This window comes from Nerophis ophidion, linkage group LG02 (assembly GCF_033978795.1).
Source record: "Nerophis ophidion isolate RoL-2023_Sa linkage group LG02, RoL_Noph_v1.0, whole genome shotgun sequence".
NCBI classification, from domain to species: Eukaryota; Metazoa; Chordata; class Actinopteri; order Syngnathiformes; family Syngnathidae; genus Nerophis; species Nerophis ophidion.
Window position 1 is genome coordinate 1,271,105 of NC_084612.1, and position 20,045 is coordinate 1,291,149.

Here is a 20,045-nt window from a genome sequence, read left to right on the forward strand (position 1 = left end):
CCAGCCTTGTGCTGCCCAAAAGTCTATGCTGGGTTTCGGAACCAGGATTGCATGTTTACCAGGCAGGTGCTTTAAACAACTAACCCTCAGCACCACTTGTGCAACTACTGAAACTGTACTCCTGTGTCAATGTTAGGTGTGGTTGGCCTGAGCCTGCAGTTGGAAAAGATTAACTAAGGCACTGCTGGGATTTGAACCCAGGATCTCCTGTTTACTAGACAGGCGCTTTTACCAACTAAGCCACAGCACCACTTGAAGTGAGTTTGTTGACTAGATTCATTCTAAAACTTACAAGCACTGAGCTACTTCCACCTCAAAAGGAACCACTGGGATTTGAACCCAGATTCTCCTGTATACTAGACAGGCACTTTAACCAAGTAATCCACAGCGACACCTGAGATTGCCAATCCATTCTGTAAAAATGTGCAATGTAGCAGCAGAAGTGTTATTTAAGCAGATTCACAGCTATTCAAAAGCAACCATCTCCAAATTTCATTAGTTCGATTAGTAGACAGTGGAACTTGTCCTTAAATACCAATTAGTGATGGCCAATAGGAAAAGCTGGGTTTACCAGTCAGGTGCTTCAACCAAGTAAGCCTCAGCACCACTTGTGCAACTACTGAAACTGTACTCCTGTGTCAATATTCGGAATGGTTGGCCTGAACCTGCAGTTGGACAAGAACATGCCAAAAGGCACTGCTGGGATTTGAACCCAGGATCTCCTGTTTACTAGACAGGCACTTTAACCAACTAAGCCACAGCGCCACTTGAAAGGCTCCTTTTGAATAGATTAATTCTAAAACTTCCAATCACTGAGCTACTTTAACCTCAAAAAAGGCACTAGCATCTCCCCTTTACAAGACAGGCACTTTAACCAACTAAGCAACAGAAACCCCTAAAGGTTGAAAATCAAATTCTTAAAGATTTGCAGATTTGATTGACAATCAAAGCTATGAAAATATGCAACGCAGCACCAGAAGTGGTATTTAAGCAAATTCACAGCTATTCAAAAGTAACATGGAAAGGTAAAAATCTTCAAGTATCATTAATTTGATTTGTGAACAGTGGGATTTGTCTTTGCGTACACAGTTTGTGCTGCCCTACAAGGCACTGCTGGGATTTGAACCCAGGACCTCCTGTTAACTTGACAGGTGCTTTAACCAACTAAGCCACAGCACCACATTAAAAAGTGTAGATAGACAATTAAATTTGTAAGGGGATATTTGCATTGGAACACCTGAATAAGTTACAGATGTTCCAAACCCACATGAAAAGGCACATTTAATATGTTTTTTATAAGTTTGATCGGTAGAGAGTGGAAGTTGTCCTTGCATACCAATTAGTGCTGCTCAATAGGAAATGCTGGGTTTTGGACCCAGAATTTTCTGTTTATTGGACAGGTGCTTTAACCAACTAAGTCTCAGCACCACTTGTGCAACTAATGAAACTGTACTACTGGGTACATTTTTGGTGTGGTTGGCCTGAGACTGCAGTTGGACAAGAATATCTGTGATCCCAGCAGTGCTTTAAAAGGTACTGCTGGGATTTGAACCCAGAATCTCCTGTTTACTAGACAGGCTCTTTGCCCAACTAAGCCACAGCACTGCTTATAAGCGAAATGTTGAACAGATTAATTCTAAAACTTCCATACACTGAGCTACTTTCACCTCACTTTAACCAACTAAGCCACATAATCACCAGAGACCACCAATCACATCTGCAAAAATAAACAGATTTGATTGACAATCAAATCTGTAAAAACGTGCAATGTAGCACCAGTAGAGTAATTTCAGCAGATTCCAAGGTATTCGAAAGGAACATCTCCACATGTCATTAGTTCGATTACTAAACAGTGGGAGTTGTCTTTGCGTAAAGAGTTTTTGTTGCCCTAATAGGTACTGCTGGGATTTGAACCTAGGATCTCCTGTTTACTAGACAGGCGCTTTAACCAACTAAGCCACAGCACCGTGATAAATGTTGTAAAAAGACAATTAAATCTGTAAGGGAACATTTGCATTGGAACAACTGAATAAGTTGCATTTATGCAGACTCACAGATATTCCAAAGCCACATGAAAAGGCACATTTAATATGTTTTATATGTTTGATCGGTAGAGAGTGGAACTTGTCCTTGCATACCAATTAGTGCTGCCCAAAAGGCAATGCTGGGATTCGGACCCAAGATTGCATGTTTACCAGGCAGGTGCTTTAACCAACTAATCATCAGCACCACTTATGTAACTGTACTCCTGGGTAAATTTTTAGTGTGGTTGGCCTGAGCCTGCAGTTGGACAAGAATATCTGTGATCCCAGCAGTGCTTTAAAAGGTACTGCTGGGATTTGAACCCAGGATCTCCTGTTTACTAGACAGGCGCTTTAACCAACTAAGCCACAGAACCATGTTAAATGTTGTAAAAAGACAATTAAATCTGTAAGGGAAAATTTGCATTATAACCACTGAATAAGTTGCATTTATGCAGACTCACAGATATTCCAAAGCCACATAAAAAGGCACATTTACTATGTTTTTATATGTTTGATCGGTAGAGAGTGGAACTTGTCCTTGCATACCAATTAGTGCTGCCCAAAAGGCAATGCTGGGATTCGGACCCAAGATCGCATGTTTACCAGGCAGGTGCTTTAACCAACCAAGCCTCAGCATCACTTGTGCAACTAATGTAACTGTACTCCTGGGTAAATATTTGGTGTGGTTGGCCTGAGCCTGCAGTTGGACAAGAATATCTGTGATCCCAGCAGTGCTTTAAAAGGTACTGCTGGGATTTGAACCCAGGATCTCCTGTTTACTAGACAGGCGCTTTAACCAACTAAGCCACAGCACCGCTTACAAGTCAGCTGTTGAATAGATTAATTCTAAAACTTCCACGGACTAAGCTACTTTCACCTCAAAAGGAACCACTGGGATTTGAACCTATAATCTCATGTATACTAGACAGGCACTTTAATCAACTAATCCTCAGCACCACCTGAGATTGACAATCAAAACTGTATAAATGTGCAGATCTGATTGACAATCAAATCTGTAAAACTTTGCAATGTAGCACCAGAAGTGGTATTTAAGCAGAGTCACAGATATTTGAAAGCAACATGGAAAGGGAAATATCTCCAAATGTCATTAGTTCAATTGGTAGACATTGGGATTCGTCTTTGCATACAGTTTGTGCTGCCCTAAAGTTCACTGCTTGGATTTGAACCCAGGCTCTCCTTTTTATTATTCAGGCGCTTTAAACAACTAAGCCACAGCATCGCTTAAAGTCACCAATCACATCTGTAAAAATGTGCAGATTGGATTGACAATCAAATCTGTAAAAACATGCAATGTAGCACCAGTAGTGTTATTTCAGCAGATTCCCAGGTACTCGAAAGGAACCATCTCCAAATGTCATTAGTTCGATTAGTAGACAGAGGGACTTTTTTTTGCGTACAGTTTGTGCTGCTCTAAAAGGCACTGCTGGGATTTGAACCCAGGATTTCCTGTTTACTAGACAGGCGCTTTAACCAACTAAGCCACAGCACCATGTTAAATATTTTAAAAAGACAATTAAATCTCTAAGGGGAAATTTGCATTGGAACAATCGAATAAGTTGCATTCATGCAGACACACAGATATTCCAAAGCCACATGAAAAGCCACATTTAATATGTTTTTATAGGTTTGATCGGTAGAGAGTGGAACTTGTCCTTGCATACCAATTAGTGCTGCGTTTCGGACCCAGGATTGCGTGTTTACCTGGCAGGTAGTTTAACCAACTAACCCTCAGCACCACTTGTGCAACTACTGAAACTGTACTCCTGTGTCAAAGTTCGATGTGGTTGGGCTGAGCCTGCAGTGGCAAAAGATTAACTAAGGCACTGCTGGGATTTGAACCCAGGATCTCCTGTTTACTAGACAGGCGCTTTAACCAACTAAGCCACAGCACCACATGCAAGTCTCCTGTTGAAAAGATTAATTCTAAAACTTACAAGCACTGAGCTACTTTCACATCAAAATGAACCACTGGGATTTGAACCCAGAATCTCCTGTATACTAGAGAGGCAATTTAACCAACTAAGCCTCAGCATCACCTGAGATTGCCAATCAAAACTGTAAAAATTTGCTGATCTGATCGACAATCAATTCTGTAAACTTTGCAATGTAGCACCAAAAGTGGTATTTAAGCAGATTTACAGCTATTCGATAGGTAAAAATCTAAAAATCTAATTAGTTGGTTTGGTAGACAGTGGGGTCTGTCTTTGTATACAGTTTGAGCTTCACAGTAAGGCACTGCTGGGATTTGAACCCAGGATCTCCTGTTTACAAGACATGCGCTTTAACCAACTAAGCCACAGCACCACTGATGTATACTTTAGAGGAGCCAGCCATGCAAAGTTGAAAAAGGTTGTGACGTACATAGATTCAATCACAAGTTTTTTCTCCAGCAGGACGCGACTTTACAGCCACGTCAGTATCCTTCGTCCCTCCTTCTCCCGGCCGCTTACTGTTAAAGACAGCAGATGATTAGATTAACATGTAGCACCTGTGAAATCTAATCACCTGGTGTCAGCTGTGTCTCGCCGTCAGCCCATGCCCCGCCTCCTATCTGACGGTGCTCGTCCTCAGCGCCATAGACAGAGGCGGTGACCTTTGCTCCTGCAGGCGCGCTGGCCACACCTCTTTCCACAGATATTATTATTAAATACAATTAAAATCAATAGTAAGTTTGCTAATTAGCGACCGAGTGTCCCTTTGGGACAGAGGACCCTATTGTATTTCTAAGGTTTTATTTTTATTATTATACCGCCGCCTCTTTGAGTTGTAATTTGACCCCCTTAACATGCTTCAAAATTAAATTTTTCAAACACATCAGGACTGGCAAAATTTGCCATCTAATAAAAAAAAAAAACCTCAAAATTGCGCTCTAGTGCCCCCTAGGAAAAAACACAGACAAAACTGCTTGTAACTACCGTTAGGAATGTCGCAGAGACTAGAAAAAAAAAAAAACTCTTTTTTTGTAGTCTGACTTAGACCTACATTTCATAAAATAACCTCCTTAGCAAAAATCAACAGGAAGTTGGCAAACACCCCTTCAAAACAAAAGTTTTTTTTAAAATATAATTTTTGCCTCTTCGAGCTGTAATTTGACCCCTTTCAAAATGCTTTAAAACTCACCAAACTGAACACACACATCAGGACTGGCGAAAATTGCGATCTAATAAAAAAACAAACTCCAAAACTTAAAATTGCGCTCTAACGCCCCCTAGGAATAAAACACAGACAACACTGCTCCTAGGAAGAAAACACAGACAAAACTGCTTGTAACTTCCGGTAGGAATGTCGTAGAGACATGAAACAAAACCACTATGTAGGTCTCACTTAGACCTACGTTTTATTAATTGACATCCTTTAGCAAAAATCAACAGGAAGTTGGCAATTATCCCTTCAAAACAAAAGTTTTGTAAAAACCTGTCACCTTTTTTCAAACACTATCTCCTCTGAGCGCGTTTGTTGTGTCGGCTTCAAACTCGCACAGGAAAGAGATCGAACCCTTCTGATTAAAAGTTGCGCAAAGAGTTTTTCTAACTGCTCCGGTTTTGATTTTACGAGCCTTCAAAGAACTGCTGCGCTGATGCCGTCTCAAGATGGCCGCTTAAAAGCAGGAAGCACCAGCGTGACCACACAATGCAGAGAAGGTAGGTAATGTGCGGGTAAAAATATGTTGACTGGGTGAAAGAAGGAAGCACCAGTTTGACTCCATGATACAGAGAAGGTAGGTAAAGTGCAGGTAAAGATATGTTGTCTGGGGGATGGCAGGAAGCACCAGCATGTATGGGTGAAAGAAAGAAGCACCAGTGTGACCCCAGGATGCAGGGAAGGTAGGTAATGTGCAGGTAAAGATATGTGGAATGGGTAAAGGCAGGAAACACCAGCAAAAGTCGGTCCCGTCCATCGCTGCTTGCAGCTTTTATTTAGTATTTATATTTGAATGCGCCCAAGCTCCTCCGTATTGGAAAATCTCCTAAGAATGTGCTTTATAGGAAAATGTTCAAACAAACTAACACTGTTGTGTGTTCCATCCCAGCGTGTGTGAGAGTGGTCACTGGAAGTGCACCGAGGACAACTGTCCCGGGAGCTGCTCCCTGGAGGGCGGGGCCCACATCAGCACCTTTGATGGCAAAGTGTACACCTTCCACGGGGACTGCACCTATGTCTTGGCCAAGGTAGCGTTAGCACACAGGAGGGAGCGGCACGGAGGACCAGTGTGACCCGAACTTGTGCACTTTTTACAGCAGAGCAACGGGTCCTTGTACACGGTGCTGGTGGACCTCGCCCAGTGTGGTCTGACTGACAGCCAAACCTGCCTCAGGGCAGTGACGCTGGCCTTGAACAGCAAGTCTCTGGTACGTTTCTCCCAGCGGCCATCACCTGTCGCTGTACCCGTTGCCATGCCGACGAACACACCTTGACTCTTGATGCTTTCTGCCGGTGGACAGGTGGTTAAAATTCATGCTTCTGGACAAGTTTTTGTCAACCACATCCTGTCTCAGCTGCCTCTCTTCACATGTGAGTTGGCACAAATACTCAAATACTTTGTGGAGTTCAGTCAAAAAGTCTAATACTTTGTGGGCTTCACTCTAATACTGTAATACACATCTGACACTTCATTTTACATCTGCCACTTCATTTTACCTGACCTGCCACTTGGATTTACTCGGTCTGCCAATTTATTTTATATGGCCTGTCGTATCATTTTACATCGCCTTCCACAGCATTTTTACATGGCCTGCCATTTTGATTTATGCGGCCTACCACTTTATTTTATATGGCCTGTCGTACCAATTGAAATGGACTGCCACATTTTACATGACCAGCCACTTTATTTTACAGGACCTGACACTCTTTTTTTTTACATGACCTGCCACTTTGATTTACATGGCCTTCCACATCATTGTACATCCAATCCAATCCAATCCACTTTATTTATATAGCACATTTATCCATCCATCCATCCATCCATTTTCTACCGCTTATTCCCTTTTCGGGGTCGCGGGGGGCGCTGGCGCCTATCTCAGCTACAATCGGGCGGAAGGCGGGGTACACCCTGGAGAAGTCGCCACCTCATCGCAGATAGCACATTTAAACAACAATAACATTTCCAAAGTGCTGCACAGCCATATTAAAAACAATATTAAACAAAACAATATTATGCTCCACCAATGACTGAATAACAACAAAAAATAAATAAATATAAAACCAATATTAAAATAATATATATAAAAACAAATATGATTAAAAATAATTTTAAAGGGTAAAATCAATTAAAACAGTAAAATAGAAATCAAAGTGTATAAAAAACACAGAGGACCACACAACTCACGTAGTGTTAAAAGCCAAAGAATAAAAGTGACCTGCCACATCATTTTATATGACCTGCCACTTAATTTTACATGACCTGCCACATCATTTTGCATTACCTCCTACTTTATTTTACATGACCTGCCACATCATTTACATGACCTGCCCCTTTAATTTACGTGACCTGCCACTTTGATTTACATGACCTGTCACTTTGATTTACATGGCCCGCCACTTTATTTTAAATGATCTATTGTATAATTTCAATAGCCTGCCATATCATTTTATATGTTCTGCCACTTTATTTTACATGTCCTACCATTTATTTTATATGATCTGCCACTTTGATTTACATGGCCTGTCACTTTATTTTATATGGCCGGCCGTATCATTTTACATGGCCTGCCACTTCATTTTAAGTTACCTGCCACTTTATTTTGCATGACCTGCCATTTTATTTGATATGACCTGCCACTTGATTTTACAAGACCTGCCACATCATTTTAGAGGACCTGTCATTTTTTTTTACATGACCCTCCTCATTATTTTACGTGACCTGCCACTTTGTTTTACATAATCTCCTACGTCATTTTACATCATTTCCCACATCATTTTGCATAACCTCCCACTTTATTTTACATGACCTGCCACATAGTTGTACATACGTTGTACATAACCTGCCAATTTATTTGACATGGCCTGACACTTTGTTGTACATGACTTTGTTGTCTTATTTGTATTAAACCTTATTAAATATTTGGGAAGAATTTTATTCAACAAAACCAGTTTTATTTTAAGTAATATAGAATTGTATCACCGCTGTTTATCTCATTTATGGAGGAATGTAGGTAATCATAGAACATACAAAAATATTGATTTTGAGTCAATAATCCTTTTGAATCAAGAATCCATTCTCAATTGAATCGTTACCCCCATGAATCGAGTCAAATGGAATTGTGTGGTGCCCAAAGATCCAAGGTACCAAGGTACCCATCCCTACATACAACTGTAATTCCTCCCTCTGGTAATACCATCTCCTACCACAAGGGGCATTGCCAACACAGTTTAATTGTATGATTAATATATTTTCTTCAAAATTTCAAGAAATTTGTGTGCTGTTTTCGTGCCACAGCCGAGATTAGCATCTTCCAGCCGTCTTCCTTCTACATCTTCATCAGCACCAAGCTTGGCCTGAAGCTGGTGGTCCAACTGACCCCGCTAATGCAGGTCTTCCTGTCAGCCCCCACCTCATTGAAAGGAAGCACCTCAGGTAAATTGGAAACATGTTACACAATTTTTTTTAAATAGTTTTCAGCAGCGAGTGTTTATCTGTGTGTGTTTTCTTGTATTTCTAACTTTCTTGAGACATCAAGAAGGAAAAGTATCTTCCATATGAGGACCGGTGAACAAGTTATGACCAAAATCATGGTCCCAATACAGAAAACCATTGCATCTAATAGAAAATGTCTAATTTGCACCCCTGGTAGTGAAATATATTTAAATTAGGGTGATCCCAAAAAGGAGGGATTTTTCAAATGTATTCTGTTGCAAGTCTTGTGTATTCTTTGTAAATATTCAGTCCAGCCTTGGACTGAATATTTTTTTACTCACTCTCCCCCTCAAGAAGGTAATAAATACAAGAATGTGTGTGTGTGTGTGTGTGTGTGTGTTTGTGTGTGTGTGTGTGTAGGATTGTGTGGCAACTTCAACAACATCATGAGCGACGACTTCCGCGTGATAAGCGGTCTAGTAGAGGGCACAGCTGCCGCCTTCGCCAACACATGGAAAACCAGAGCCGGCTGCCCGGACTTCAACACGCGCTTCGGACACCCCTGCAGTCACGGCATCAGCAAAGGTCCACCAAGCGCGCACGCCAGCTGATGCAAATTTTCTAAAACCTCAATGTTTGTTGCTTCTCAGAGAGCTACGCTCAGTACTGGTGCTCCAAGCTCACTGATCCCAGCTCAGCCTTCGCCACCTGCCACTCGGTCGTCAGCCCCGACGCCTTCAAAGACGTGAGTTTTACAGTACATCTTTAAGCCGCTTTCTGACAGTCGCTTCGGGATGCGCCGTTTTGTGGGCGATCTTATTTACGTGGCTCACCTTCGACAGCGTCTTCTCTCCGTCATCTTTGTTGTAGCGGTGTAGCGTGCAAGGACGGGAGTGGAATACTTGTCTAAGGGTAGCGTTAACAGTTTTAATGACATTCAGACTTTACTTCAATCAGTAAAAAACTACTCTGTGGCCTAGTGGTTAGAGTGTCCAACCTGAGATCGGTAGGTTGTGAGTTCAAACCCTGGCCGAGTCATACCAAAGACTATAAAAAAATGGGACCTATTACCTCCCTGCTTGGCACTCAGCATCAAGGGTTGGAATTGGGGGTTAAATCACCATAAATGATTCCCGGGCGCGGCACCGCAGCTGCCCACTACTTCCCTCACGTCCCAGGGGGTGATCAAGGGTGATGGGTCAAATGCAGAGAATAATTTTGCCACACCAAGAGTGTGTGTGACAATCTTTGGTACTTTAACTTTTAACTTTAACTTTAAAGGAGCAGCATCTCCTCATCTGTGGCTCACTAGTGCAATAACGGCGAACATGTGTCCCGTGAAAAACTGTCCGACCACAACTGTTTAATAACTAAAGTTCCTTGGGTGAATAATGTAAACTCACTACACCGGTATGTTTTAGCGCTTTCATGGCGAGTTTACTGACAGATATAAGTAAGAACTTTACATTACTTTATATTAGAAATGGCAAAAGCGGAGGATGAGTGTCCCATAACAAGAAGATAGAGAAAAAGAAGAAGCTGCTCGTCACGGACTGCAAAGGCGGATGCGCGCACATTTTCAGGACTTATGCAGATCCCAAATACACATCAGCAGATACCAGAAAGTAACAAAAGTTGCTTTTGCACAATATTGCGAAACAAAATGCCAGATAAAATATCTTACCTTATACACACACCATAATAATGATGATGATCGCAACTTCCAAAGCCCCCTGCCTCGCTTTGAAGGCAGGGGGCTTTGGGACGGCGTGGCGAAGTTGGTAGAGTGGCTGTGGGCTATTGATTCAATCCCCACCTTCTACCATCCTAGTCAGGTCCGTTGTGTCCTTGGTAGGGGTGTAATGGTACACAAAAATTTCGGTTCGGTACGCACCTCGGTTTAGAGGTCATGGTTCGGTTCATTTTCGGTACAGTAAGAAAACAAAATATAAATTTTTGGGGTATTTATTTACCAAATTTGTAAACAATGGCTTTATTCTTTAAACATTGGGAACACTATAATAATTCCGCCCACTCTAATCCACATTAAACTGCCTAAAGTTGTTGCTTTGATTAAATAAAATGAAAAAAACTTTCTTCTACATATAAAAAGTCCAACATTAAACAGTTTGCATTGAAATTGTTTGTCAACTCATCATGCTTAATTTATTACAGCATTTGGGAAGCCTGTAGTTGACTTTTATTATGTAATTTTTGTATTTTTATCAACATGTGATAGCAGGGACCCTGCTATTCAAAACTAGGCTGCTGAATTACTAATGATTAATGTAACTATTGCTGACAAAATAGTACGATTGCAATAGGAGAGACTATTCATCCCTAAACACAATGGAGTTCAATGAAATAACAGACAGACAGGGCTTTGCTGCCCCTAAAACACGCACACGCACGCACACACGCTCACACTCACACACACACACACGCGCACACTCACTCACACTCACTCACTCACTCACACACACACACGCTCACACACTCACAAACAGCAAAATGAGCTAACGTTACGCTAAAAGCTAATTAGCCCTCACCTCAAACCTATGCTGTGAGCTAGCTGAGCTGCAGTTTAAGTGTCTAGAAGGTCAACGGGCTCATAGTGATGTTTGTAATAGTTGTGACTGGGAAGTGTGTAGTATAATTTGGGTCGAGTGCGCTGCTCCCCTGCTAAAGGAATATCTCTGCTCGACGCTAAAGCATTGACTACATCGCTCTGAAGTCTGAATACGCACTGCTGATTGGCTTTGTATGTAACCAATCAGATGGTAGGGTGGGTGGGACAATGCTTGCTGCTGAGACAGAGGCAGAAAGCAGAGCAGCTTGTGAACACTTCTGCTTCCAAACTCGTTCGGTATGCCTGCGTGCCGAACCGAAACCCCCGTACCGAAACGGTTCAATACAAATACACGTACCGTTACACCCCTAGTCCTTGGGCAAGACACTTCACCCTTGCTCCTGATGGGTCCTGGTGAGCCATGGCATGGCAGCTCCCTCCATCAGTGTGTGAATGTGTGTGTGAATGGGCGAATGTGGAAATACTGTCAAAGCGCTTTGGGCTCCTTAAAAAGGGGTAGAAAAGCACTATACAAGTACAACCCATTTACCATTTACCATTTACTAACCATATCTGATGACGATGGCGTGTCCTTTGCAGAACTGCGTGTATGACACCTGCAACTGTGATGACACCGAGCAGTGCATGTGTGCCGCCGTGTCCGCCTACGTGTACGCCTGCTCAGAGGCCGGGATCCAGATCAGCGAGTGGAGGACCACCGCATGTGGTCAGTCTATGTCACTGACTACAAGCGACTTTCTGGTATAAACGCCATTTTCACCCACTCAAAATCTCCTCCTATCTACAAAACCAGGACGGTTCTCGTCATGTCCGGCGGGCACGGTGTACCGATACAACATGACCAGCTGCGCCCGCACCTGCCGCTCCCGCAGCCAGCCGGACTACTCGTGCCAGGCCGGCTTCACGGCGGTGGACGGCTGCGGCTGCGCAGAAGGAAGCTACATGGACGAGCAAGGACAGTGCGTGTCCGCCGACGCCTGTCCCTGTTACGTCGAAGACGGCGTCATTCCGCACGGCCAAGCGATCATCAGCGAAGGATGTACATGGTATAAACATCTTCAAAATTGCAGTAGCTATCTCGTTCTTAAAGAGCAGAAACATTTTAATAGGTAAAAAAATCTTGTCTTTTTTGTCTCAGCATCTGCAGACATGGCGAACTCAGCTGCCCTGGAGGATTGCCCACACTGTGTACGTTTCTGTTTGCCAGTTCTTGTTACTACAGTGAAACCTCGATTTACAAACTTAGTTGGTTTTTGAATCGGGTGCGTAAAAATAGGAAAGTTGATTGAAGTAAATTTCTCCACAAGAAACAACATAAATATTAGGGGTGGGGGAAAAAATCAATTTGAATTTGAATCGCGATTCTCACGTTGTGCGATTCAGAATCGATTCTCTTTTTTTTTAAATCGATTTTTATTTTTATTTTTTAATCAATCCAACAAAAAAATACACATCAATACCATAACATTGCAATCCAATTCCAAAACCAAACCTGACCCAGCAACACTTAGAACTGCAATAAACAGAGCAATCGAGAGGAGACACAAAAACGACACAGAACAAACCAAAAGTAGTGAAACAAAAAGGAATACTATCAATAAAAGTATCAATATTAGTTATAATTTCAGCACAGCAGTGATTAAAAATCCCTCATTGACATTATCATTAGACATTTATAAAAATAATAAAAAAGAACAATATCAATCAATCAATGTTTACTTATATAGCCCTAAATCACTAGTGTCTCAAAGGGCTGCACAAACCACTACGACATCCTCGGTAGGCCCACATAAGGGCAAGGAAAACTCACACCCAGTGGGACATCGGTGACAATGATGACTATGAGAACCTTGGAGAGGAGGAAAGCCATGGATGTCGAGCGGGTCTAACATGATACTGTGAAAGTTCAATCCATAATGGATCCAACACAGTCGCAAGAGTCCAGTCCAAAGCGGATCCAACACAGCAGCGAGAGTCCCGTTCACAGCGGAGCCAGCAGGAAACCATCCCAAGCGGAGGCGGATCAGCAGCGCAGAGATGTCCCCAGCCGATACACAGGCAAGCAGTCCATGGCCACCGGATCGGACCGGACCCCCTCCACAAGGGAGAGTGGGACGTAGGAGAAAAAGAAAAGAAACGGCAGATCAACTGGTCTAAAAAGGAGTCTATTTAAAGGCTAGAGTATACAAATGAGTTTTAAGGTGTGACAATAGTGTCACAGTGGCTTACACTTGCATCGCATCTCATAAGCTTGACAACACACTGTGTCCAATGTTTTCACAAGATAAAATAAGTCATATTTTTGGTTCGTTTAATAGATAAAACAAATTTAGGAAGTGTTTTATATTTAGGAAAAAAAATAATAATACAATTTTTTTTTTATATATATATATATATATATATGTATATATATGACGTATTTTGTATGAAAATAATCCATCCATCTTCCTCCGCTTCTCCAAGGTAAATTCTAGAATTGTTGTTTTTATAATGTATTACAAAGTTATTTTTTTGTTGAAAAAAACAAAACTGGAAGCTCAGTTGCCAGAATTTTACGGACTATTGTCATTTTTACAGCGCACTTTTGAAATCATATGTCAAGCTGATCTTCAAGTACTTATTTTTATTTAAAAATGTATAATGGGACCAGCGGTAGAAAAATGGATGGATGGATACAACATTTTGTTGCATGATTAGATAATATTAAATTTTAACTATATGTACCGGTATATTAATATAAACATTTAGTTCATGTAATTTTTGAATGTGAAAATGAAAAGAACAAATATTTAGTTAGAGTGTATTAGTACCATTTCGCGGGCCATATAAAATGATGTGGCGGGCCAGATCTGGCCCCCGGGCCTTGGATTATACACCTGTATTTTACACTGTGTAGTTTGAATGCAGTCACGTGACTGCCAGGTCCCCGTTTGATTGGTGTAAAGGAGTCAAAGGTCACTCGCGCTTACATTGATTTGGTGAAAGAGAGTTTGGAGAAACCACTACAGGACAGACAAATGCTGGAAGGAGTCTCTCTAACAGGCAAAATTAATGTATATTTGCAAGTATTATATAATAGATTATTCATATATATATTGATGATATAAACAAATGTAGCGATTGGAATGAAACTACCGTATTTTTCGGATTATAAATCGCTCCAGAGTATACGTTGCACCGGCCGAAAATGCATAATAAAGAAGGAAAAAAACATATATAAATCGCACTGGAGTATAAGTCGCTTTTTTGGGTGAAATTTATTTGATAAAATCCAACACCAAGAATAGACATTTGTAAGACAATTTAAAATAAATAAAGAATAGTGAACAACAGTCTGAATAAGTGTAGGTTATATGACGCATAAACAACCAACTGAGAAGGTGCCTGGTATGTTAACGTTGTTTGTTACTTAACACGCCGCTTACACTGAACGATTTTTCGGAGTGTTTTTAATTTTATTTATTTATTTTTATTTTTTTAATGTTGAAAAGTTGACGCTAACATCGAACTGATTGATTGAAACTTTCATTAGTAGATTGTGCAGTACAGTGCATATTCTGTACAATTGACCACTAAATGGTAACACCTCAATACATTTTTCAACTTGTTTAAGTCGGGGTCCACGTAAGGCCTAATAAGTGTACGTTTCGCCGTGAATTCTCACTCTATCCGTTCAAATAAGCTACGTTCACATTGCTGGATGTCCAATTCGGATTTTTTTTTGTCAAATCCGATCTTTTAAGTGGCTGTTCACATTACAAAAAAAAAAGATTTCTAATGGGAACGCAATCTGAACCACATGCAGACATGACATCATGATTTGGCATGCACTGCAGTATTTAACGTATTTTCCAGCCCATAGGGCGCACCGGATTATAAAACGCACTACTGACGAGGGGGTCTAGTCAGGTTTATTTTCATACATGAAATAAACCACACTGGATTATAGGGTGCATCATAGGGGTTATATATATATATATATATATATATATATATATATATATATATATATATATATATTGTATTTTTTTTTTCTCAATTGAAATAACATGTACCGTATTTTTCAGATTATGAATTGCTCCGGAGTATAAGTCGCACCGGCCGAAAATGCATAATAAAGAAGGAAAAAAACATATATAAGTCGCACTGGAGTATAAATAGCTTTTTTGGGGGAAATTTATTTGATAAAATCCAACACCAAGAATAGACATTTGAAAGGGAATTTAAAATAAATGAAGAATAGTGAACAACAGGCTGAATAAGTGTACGTTATCCATCCATCCATCCATCTTCTTCCGCTTATCCGAGGTCGGGTCGCGGGGGCAGCAGCCTAAGCAGGGAAGCCCAGACTTCCCTCTCCTCAGCCACTTTGTCCAGCTCTTCCTGGGGAATCCCGAGGCATTCCCAGGCCAGCCGGGACACATAGTCTTCCCAATGTGTCCTGGGTCTTCCCCGTGGCCTCCTACCAGTTGGACGTGCCCTAAACACCTCCCTAGGGAGGCGTTCGGGTGGCATCCTGACCAGATGCCCGAGCCACCTCATCTGGCTCCTCTCGATGTGGACTAGCAGCGGCTTTACTTTGAGCTCCTCTCGGATGGCAGAGCTTCTCACCCTATCTCTAAGGGAGAGACCCGCCACCCGGCCGAGGAAACTCATTTCGGCCGTTTGTACCCGTGATCTTATCCTTTCGGTCATGAGCTATGGGTCATGACCGTTGAGGATGGGAACGTAGATTGACCGGTAAATTGAGAGCTTTGCCTTCCGGCTCAGCTCCTTCTTCACCACAACGGATCGGTACAACGTCCGCATTACTGAAGACGCCGCACCGATCCGCCTGTCGATCTCACGATCCACTCTTCCCTCACTCGTGAACAAGACTCCTAGGTACTTGAACTCCTCCACTTGGTGTACGTTATATGAGGCATAAATAACCAACTGAGAAGGTGCCTGCTATGTTAACGTAACATATTATGGTAAAAGTCATTCAAATAACTATAACATATAGAACATGCTATACGTTTACCAAACAATCTGTCACTCCTAATTGATAAATCCCATGAAATCTTCTTCCTCGATGTCGCTTCTAAACAACTCTGCCAACTCCAAAGGTATGCGCCGCTTCCTCTTGTCGTTTTCTGCTGTATATTTCACTACGTCCAGCTTGTAATCTGCAGTACATGATTTCCTTTTCGGTGCCATTTTTGTTCAGCCCTTCTCACTTTTTATAAGTTACCGCCAACAATGAAATGATCCATTCTAATAGCTACGGCAGTAGCATATTGCATATATCACTTATCATTCCATGACCCACAATGCACTTCTGCCATGACCCTCCCCCGCCGAATTCTTATTGGTTGACGTGTTTGTGACGATTTTTGACGTGTGTGTGACGATTGCTGACATTTTCTTCGTCTCTTCCGCGAATGAGATAAATAATATTATTTGATATTTTACGGTAATGTGTTAATAATTTCACACATAAGTGAAAAAAACTACGACTTATAGCCTGAAAAATACGGTAAATGGAATTGAGAAATGTAGCATTTAGATACTCTTTAAGTAAATGTTAAAATGTATGTTGAATTAAAAGTCATCAAAAATGTACTGGAGTAAATGTTGCGTGTTGCTGCCCACCTCTGGAGGTAATATTGATATGATATGAATATTTAGTTAGCCTTAAAGGGGAACATTATAACAATTTCAAAAGGGTTAAAAACAATAAAAATCAGTTCCCAGTAGTTTGTTGTATTTTTTGAAGTTTTTTTCAAAATTTTACCGGTCTCAGAATATCCCTAAAAAAAGCTTTAAAGTGCTTGATTTTCGCTATTTGCGATGAGACTATCCATTTCCCTGTGACGTCATACAGTGCTGCCAATGTAAACAAACAACGGTGAATACCACAGCAAGATATAGCAACATTAGTTCGGATTCGGACTCGGATTTCAGCGGCTTAAGCGATTCAACAGATTACGCATGTATTGAAACGGATGGTTTGAGTATGAAAATATTGAAGAAGAAACTGAAGCTATTGAGCGAATAGCTATTGACGCTATTCATAGCCATAGCATGGCCGAACAGCTGCGTTAGCATCGCCGGTATAATGTGCGGACCAAACGATCAGGACTTTCGCATCTCTTGACACGGGAGCAACTTAAATCCGTCGATTGGTAAGTGTTTTTTTCGCATTAAATGTGGGTGGAAGGAAACGTAATATAGGAACTTTCCTGACGGAATAAATAAAGTACTATCTAATCTAATCTAATCTAATCTATAGTTGCAAATTCATCTGCAGGTTATCCATACATCTCTGTGCCATGTCTGCTTTAGCACCACCGGTAAATAGCATGTTAGCATCGATTATCGTAGCATATAAGCATCGATTAGCTAGCAGTCAACATCAACAAAACTCACTTTTTTGATTTCGTTGACTTTATTGTGGCAAATGCATCTGCAGGTTATCCATACATCTCTGTGCCATGTCTGCCTTAGCACCGCCGGTAAATAGCATGTTAGCGTTGATTACCGTAACATGTTAGCATCGATTACCTGGCAGTCACGCCGTGACCAAATATGTCTGATTAGCACATAAGTCAACATCAACAAAACTCACCTTTGTGATTTCGTTGCCTTTATGGTTGCAAATGCATCTGCAGGTTATCCATACATCTCTGTGCCATGTCTGTCATCGCCGGTAAAATGTGGAGACACTCTGGTACATTCAATGGGGGTCTGGCGGCAGACACTTTCGCATCTTGGGGCCAGTGGTGCCACTTGAATCCCTCCCTGTTAGTGTTGTTACACCCTCCGACAACACACCGACGAGGCATGATGTCTCCAAAGTTCCAAAAAATAGTCGAAAAAACGGAAAATAACAGAGCTGAGACCCAATGTTTACAATGTGTTGAAAATGAAAATGGCGGCTGTATTACCTCGGCGACGTCACATTCTGACGTCATCGCCTCCAGAGCGATAAACAGAAAGGCGTTTTATTCGCCAAAATTCACCCATTTAGAGTTCGGAAATCGGTTAAAAAAATATATGGTCTTTTTTCTGCACCATCAAGGTATATATTGAGGCTTACATAGGTCTGCTGATAATGTTCCCCTTTAAAAAGGTTCTCTGCTTACCTTGCCTTACAGCAGACAGTTGTGTGGCCCCCATGGTCTACTTTAACTGCGCCACTGCTCAGCCCGGAGCCACTGGCACGGCGTGTGAAAAGAGCTGCAGTACTGTGGACATGGCCTGTGTAAGTGCGCACATGCACACACACACACACACACACACACGCATACACAAACACACACACACACACACATTCATGTATTTCGTACCTTCTTGAGACCTCCGAATAATGCCCACCTCTTTAGGACCGCCCTTTCTAGATATATAAAGATTTGTATCTACAACATAAATAATATATACATACTATGCAAATATATAAAAAAGGTAAGAGTTTAGTTTTTTTTGTGAATTTTTTGTAATTGTTTTTTAATCTTCATTATTTACTTCAAGTTATTACAGTATGTCTCTATATACATACATTATATTGCCAAAAGTATTTGGCCACCTGCCTTGACTCACATATGAACTTGAAGTGCCATCCCATCCCCAACCCATATGGTTCAATATCAATCAATCAATCAATGTTTACTTATATAGCCCTAAATCACTAGTGTCTCAAAGGGCTGCACAAACCACAACACAAACCACTACAACAGGGGTCGGGAACCTTTTTGGCTGAGAGAGCCATGAAAGCCAAATATTTCAAAATGTATTTCCGTAAGAGTCATATAACATTTTTCAACACTGAATACAACTAAATTTGTGCATTTTTAAGTATGACCAACATTTATAGAGTATAATAAGTCTCTTATTCTTTTTAACAACATTGTTTTTCTAAAAGTTAACCAATAATAAATATAATACTTCTTACCATTAATGCGACATCGTGAACAGGTGCGGTAGACAATGGATGGTTGGATTAAAATGCATGAGAAGTTTTATGATTTTGAAACTGTGATTACCAGCGGAATTATTCATCACTTATCGTGTTAAGCAATGTCAGCTAAGATTTATCTGAGAGCCAGGTGCAGTCATCTGGCTCTAGAGCCATAGGTTCCCTACCCCTGGTTTAAGCATTAGACACCTTTTTACCTGCACTCTGCCTCCCGCTGTTTCCCACATCTACAAAGCAATTAGCTACCGACTGCCACCTACTGATATGGAAGAGTATTACACGGTTACTCGGCATAGCTCGGTTAGGAGAGTGGCCGTGCTAGCAACCTGAGGGTTCCAGGTTCGATTCTCGCTTCCGCCATTCTAGTCACTGCCGTTGTGTCCTTGGGCAAGACACTTTACACAACTTCCCCCAGCGCCACCCACACTGGTTTAAATGTAACTTAGATATTGGGTGTCGCTTTGTAAAGCGCTTTGAGTCACTAGAGAAAAGAGCTATACAAATATAATTATCTGAGAGCCATATGTAGTCATCAAAAGAGCCACATCTGGCTCTAGAGCCATAGGTTCCCTACCCCTGCACTACAACATCCTCGGTAGGCCCACATAAGGGCAAGGAAAACTCACACCCAGTGGGACGTCGGTGACAATGATGACTATGAGAACCTTGGAGAGGACGAAAGCAATGGATGCAATATGATGTCGGTCCACCTTTTGCAGTTAGTACGGCTTCAACTCGTCTGGGAAGGCTGTCCACTAGGTTGCAGAGTGTGTTTATAGGAATTTTCAACCGTTCTTCCAAAAGTGATGCTGGTCGAGAAGGCCTGGCTCTTTGTCTCCGTTCTAATTCACCCCAAAGGTGTTCTATCGGGTTCAGGTC

At 41.5% G+C, this 20,045-nt stretch overlaps 1 protein-coding gene and 10 non-coding genes across 11 annotated transcripts in view; 1 reads left to right on the forward strand and 10 right to left on the reverse strand.

The window, feature by feature from the left end:
* LOC133535455 (mucin-5AC-like) overlaps positions 1–20,045 on the forward strand; it is a 96,029-nt gene that overhangs the window by 33,418 nt on the left and 42,566 nt on the right. Inside the window, exons 9-17 of the mRNA XM_061875307.1 lie at positions 6,076–6,214; positions 6,284–6,394; positions 6,488–6,557; positions 8,482–8,619; positions 9,040–9,204; positions 9,270–9,364; positions 11,789–11,915; positions 12,003–12,248; positions 18,349–18,455. Of these exons, the coding sequence (XP_061731291.1) occupies positions 6,076–6,214; positions 6,284–6,394; positions 6,488–6,557; positions 8,482–8,619; positions 9,040–9,204; positions 9,270–9,364; positions 11,789–11,915; positions 12,003–12,248; positions 18,349–18,455 (1,198 nt within the window). The remainder of the gene's footprint in view (positions 1–6,075; positions 6,215–6,283; positions 6,395–6,487; positions 6,558–8,481; positions 8,620–9,039; positions 9,205–9,269; positions 9,365–11,788; positions 11,916–12,002; positions 12,249–18,348; positions 18,456–20,045) is intronic.
* trnat-agu (transfer RNA threonine (anticodon AGU)) lies at positions 177–250 on the reverse strand. The gene has a single exon. It is a non-coding gene; the product is annotated as a tRNA-Thr (tRNA).
* On the reverse strand, positions 692–765 carry trnat-agu (transfer RNA threonine (anticodon AGU)). Its single transcript has one exon. It is a non-coding gene; the product is annotated as a tRNA-Thr (tRNA).
* On the reverse strand, positions 1,106–1,179 carry trnat-agu (transfer RNA threonine (anticodon AGU)). Its single transcript has one exon. It is a non-coding gene; the product is annotated as a tRNA-Thr (tRNA).
* Positions 1,532–1,605, reverse strand: trnat-agu (transfer RNA threonine (anticodon AGU)). Its single transcript has one exon. It is a non-coding gene; the product is annotated as a tRNA-Thr (tRNA).
* trnat-agu (transfer RNA threonine (anticodon AGU)) lies at positions 1,894–1,967 on the reverse strand. Its single transcript has one exon. It is a non-coding gene; the product is annotated as a tRNA-Thr (tRNA).
* Positions 2,325–2,398, reverse strand: trnat-agu (transfer RNA threonine (anticodon AGU)). The gene has a single exon. It is a non-coding gene; the product is annotated as a tRNA-Thr (tRNA).
* Positions 2,766–2,839, reverse strand: trnat-agu (transfer RNA threonine (anticodon AGU)). The gene has a single exon. It is a non-coding gene; the product is annotated as a tRNA-Thr (tRNA).
* Positions 3,461–3,534, reverse strand: trnat-agu (transfer RNA threonine (anticodon AGU)). The gene has a single exon. It is a non-coding gene; the product is annotated as a tRNA-Thr (tRNA).
* Positions 3,864–3,937, reverse strand: trnat-agu (transfer RNA threonine (anticodon AGU)). The gene has a single exon. It is a non-coding gene; the product is annotated as a tRNA-Thr (tRNA).
* Positions 4,276–4,349, reverse strand: trnat-ugu (transfer RNA threonine (anticodon UGU)). Its single transcript has one exon. It is a non-coding gene; the product is annotated as a tRNA-Thr (tRNA).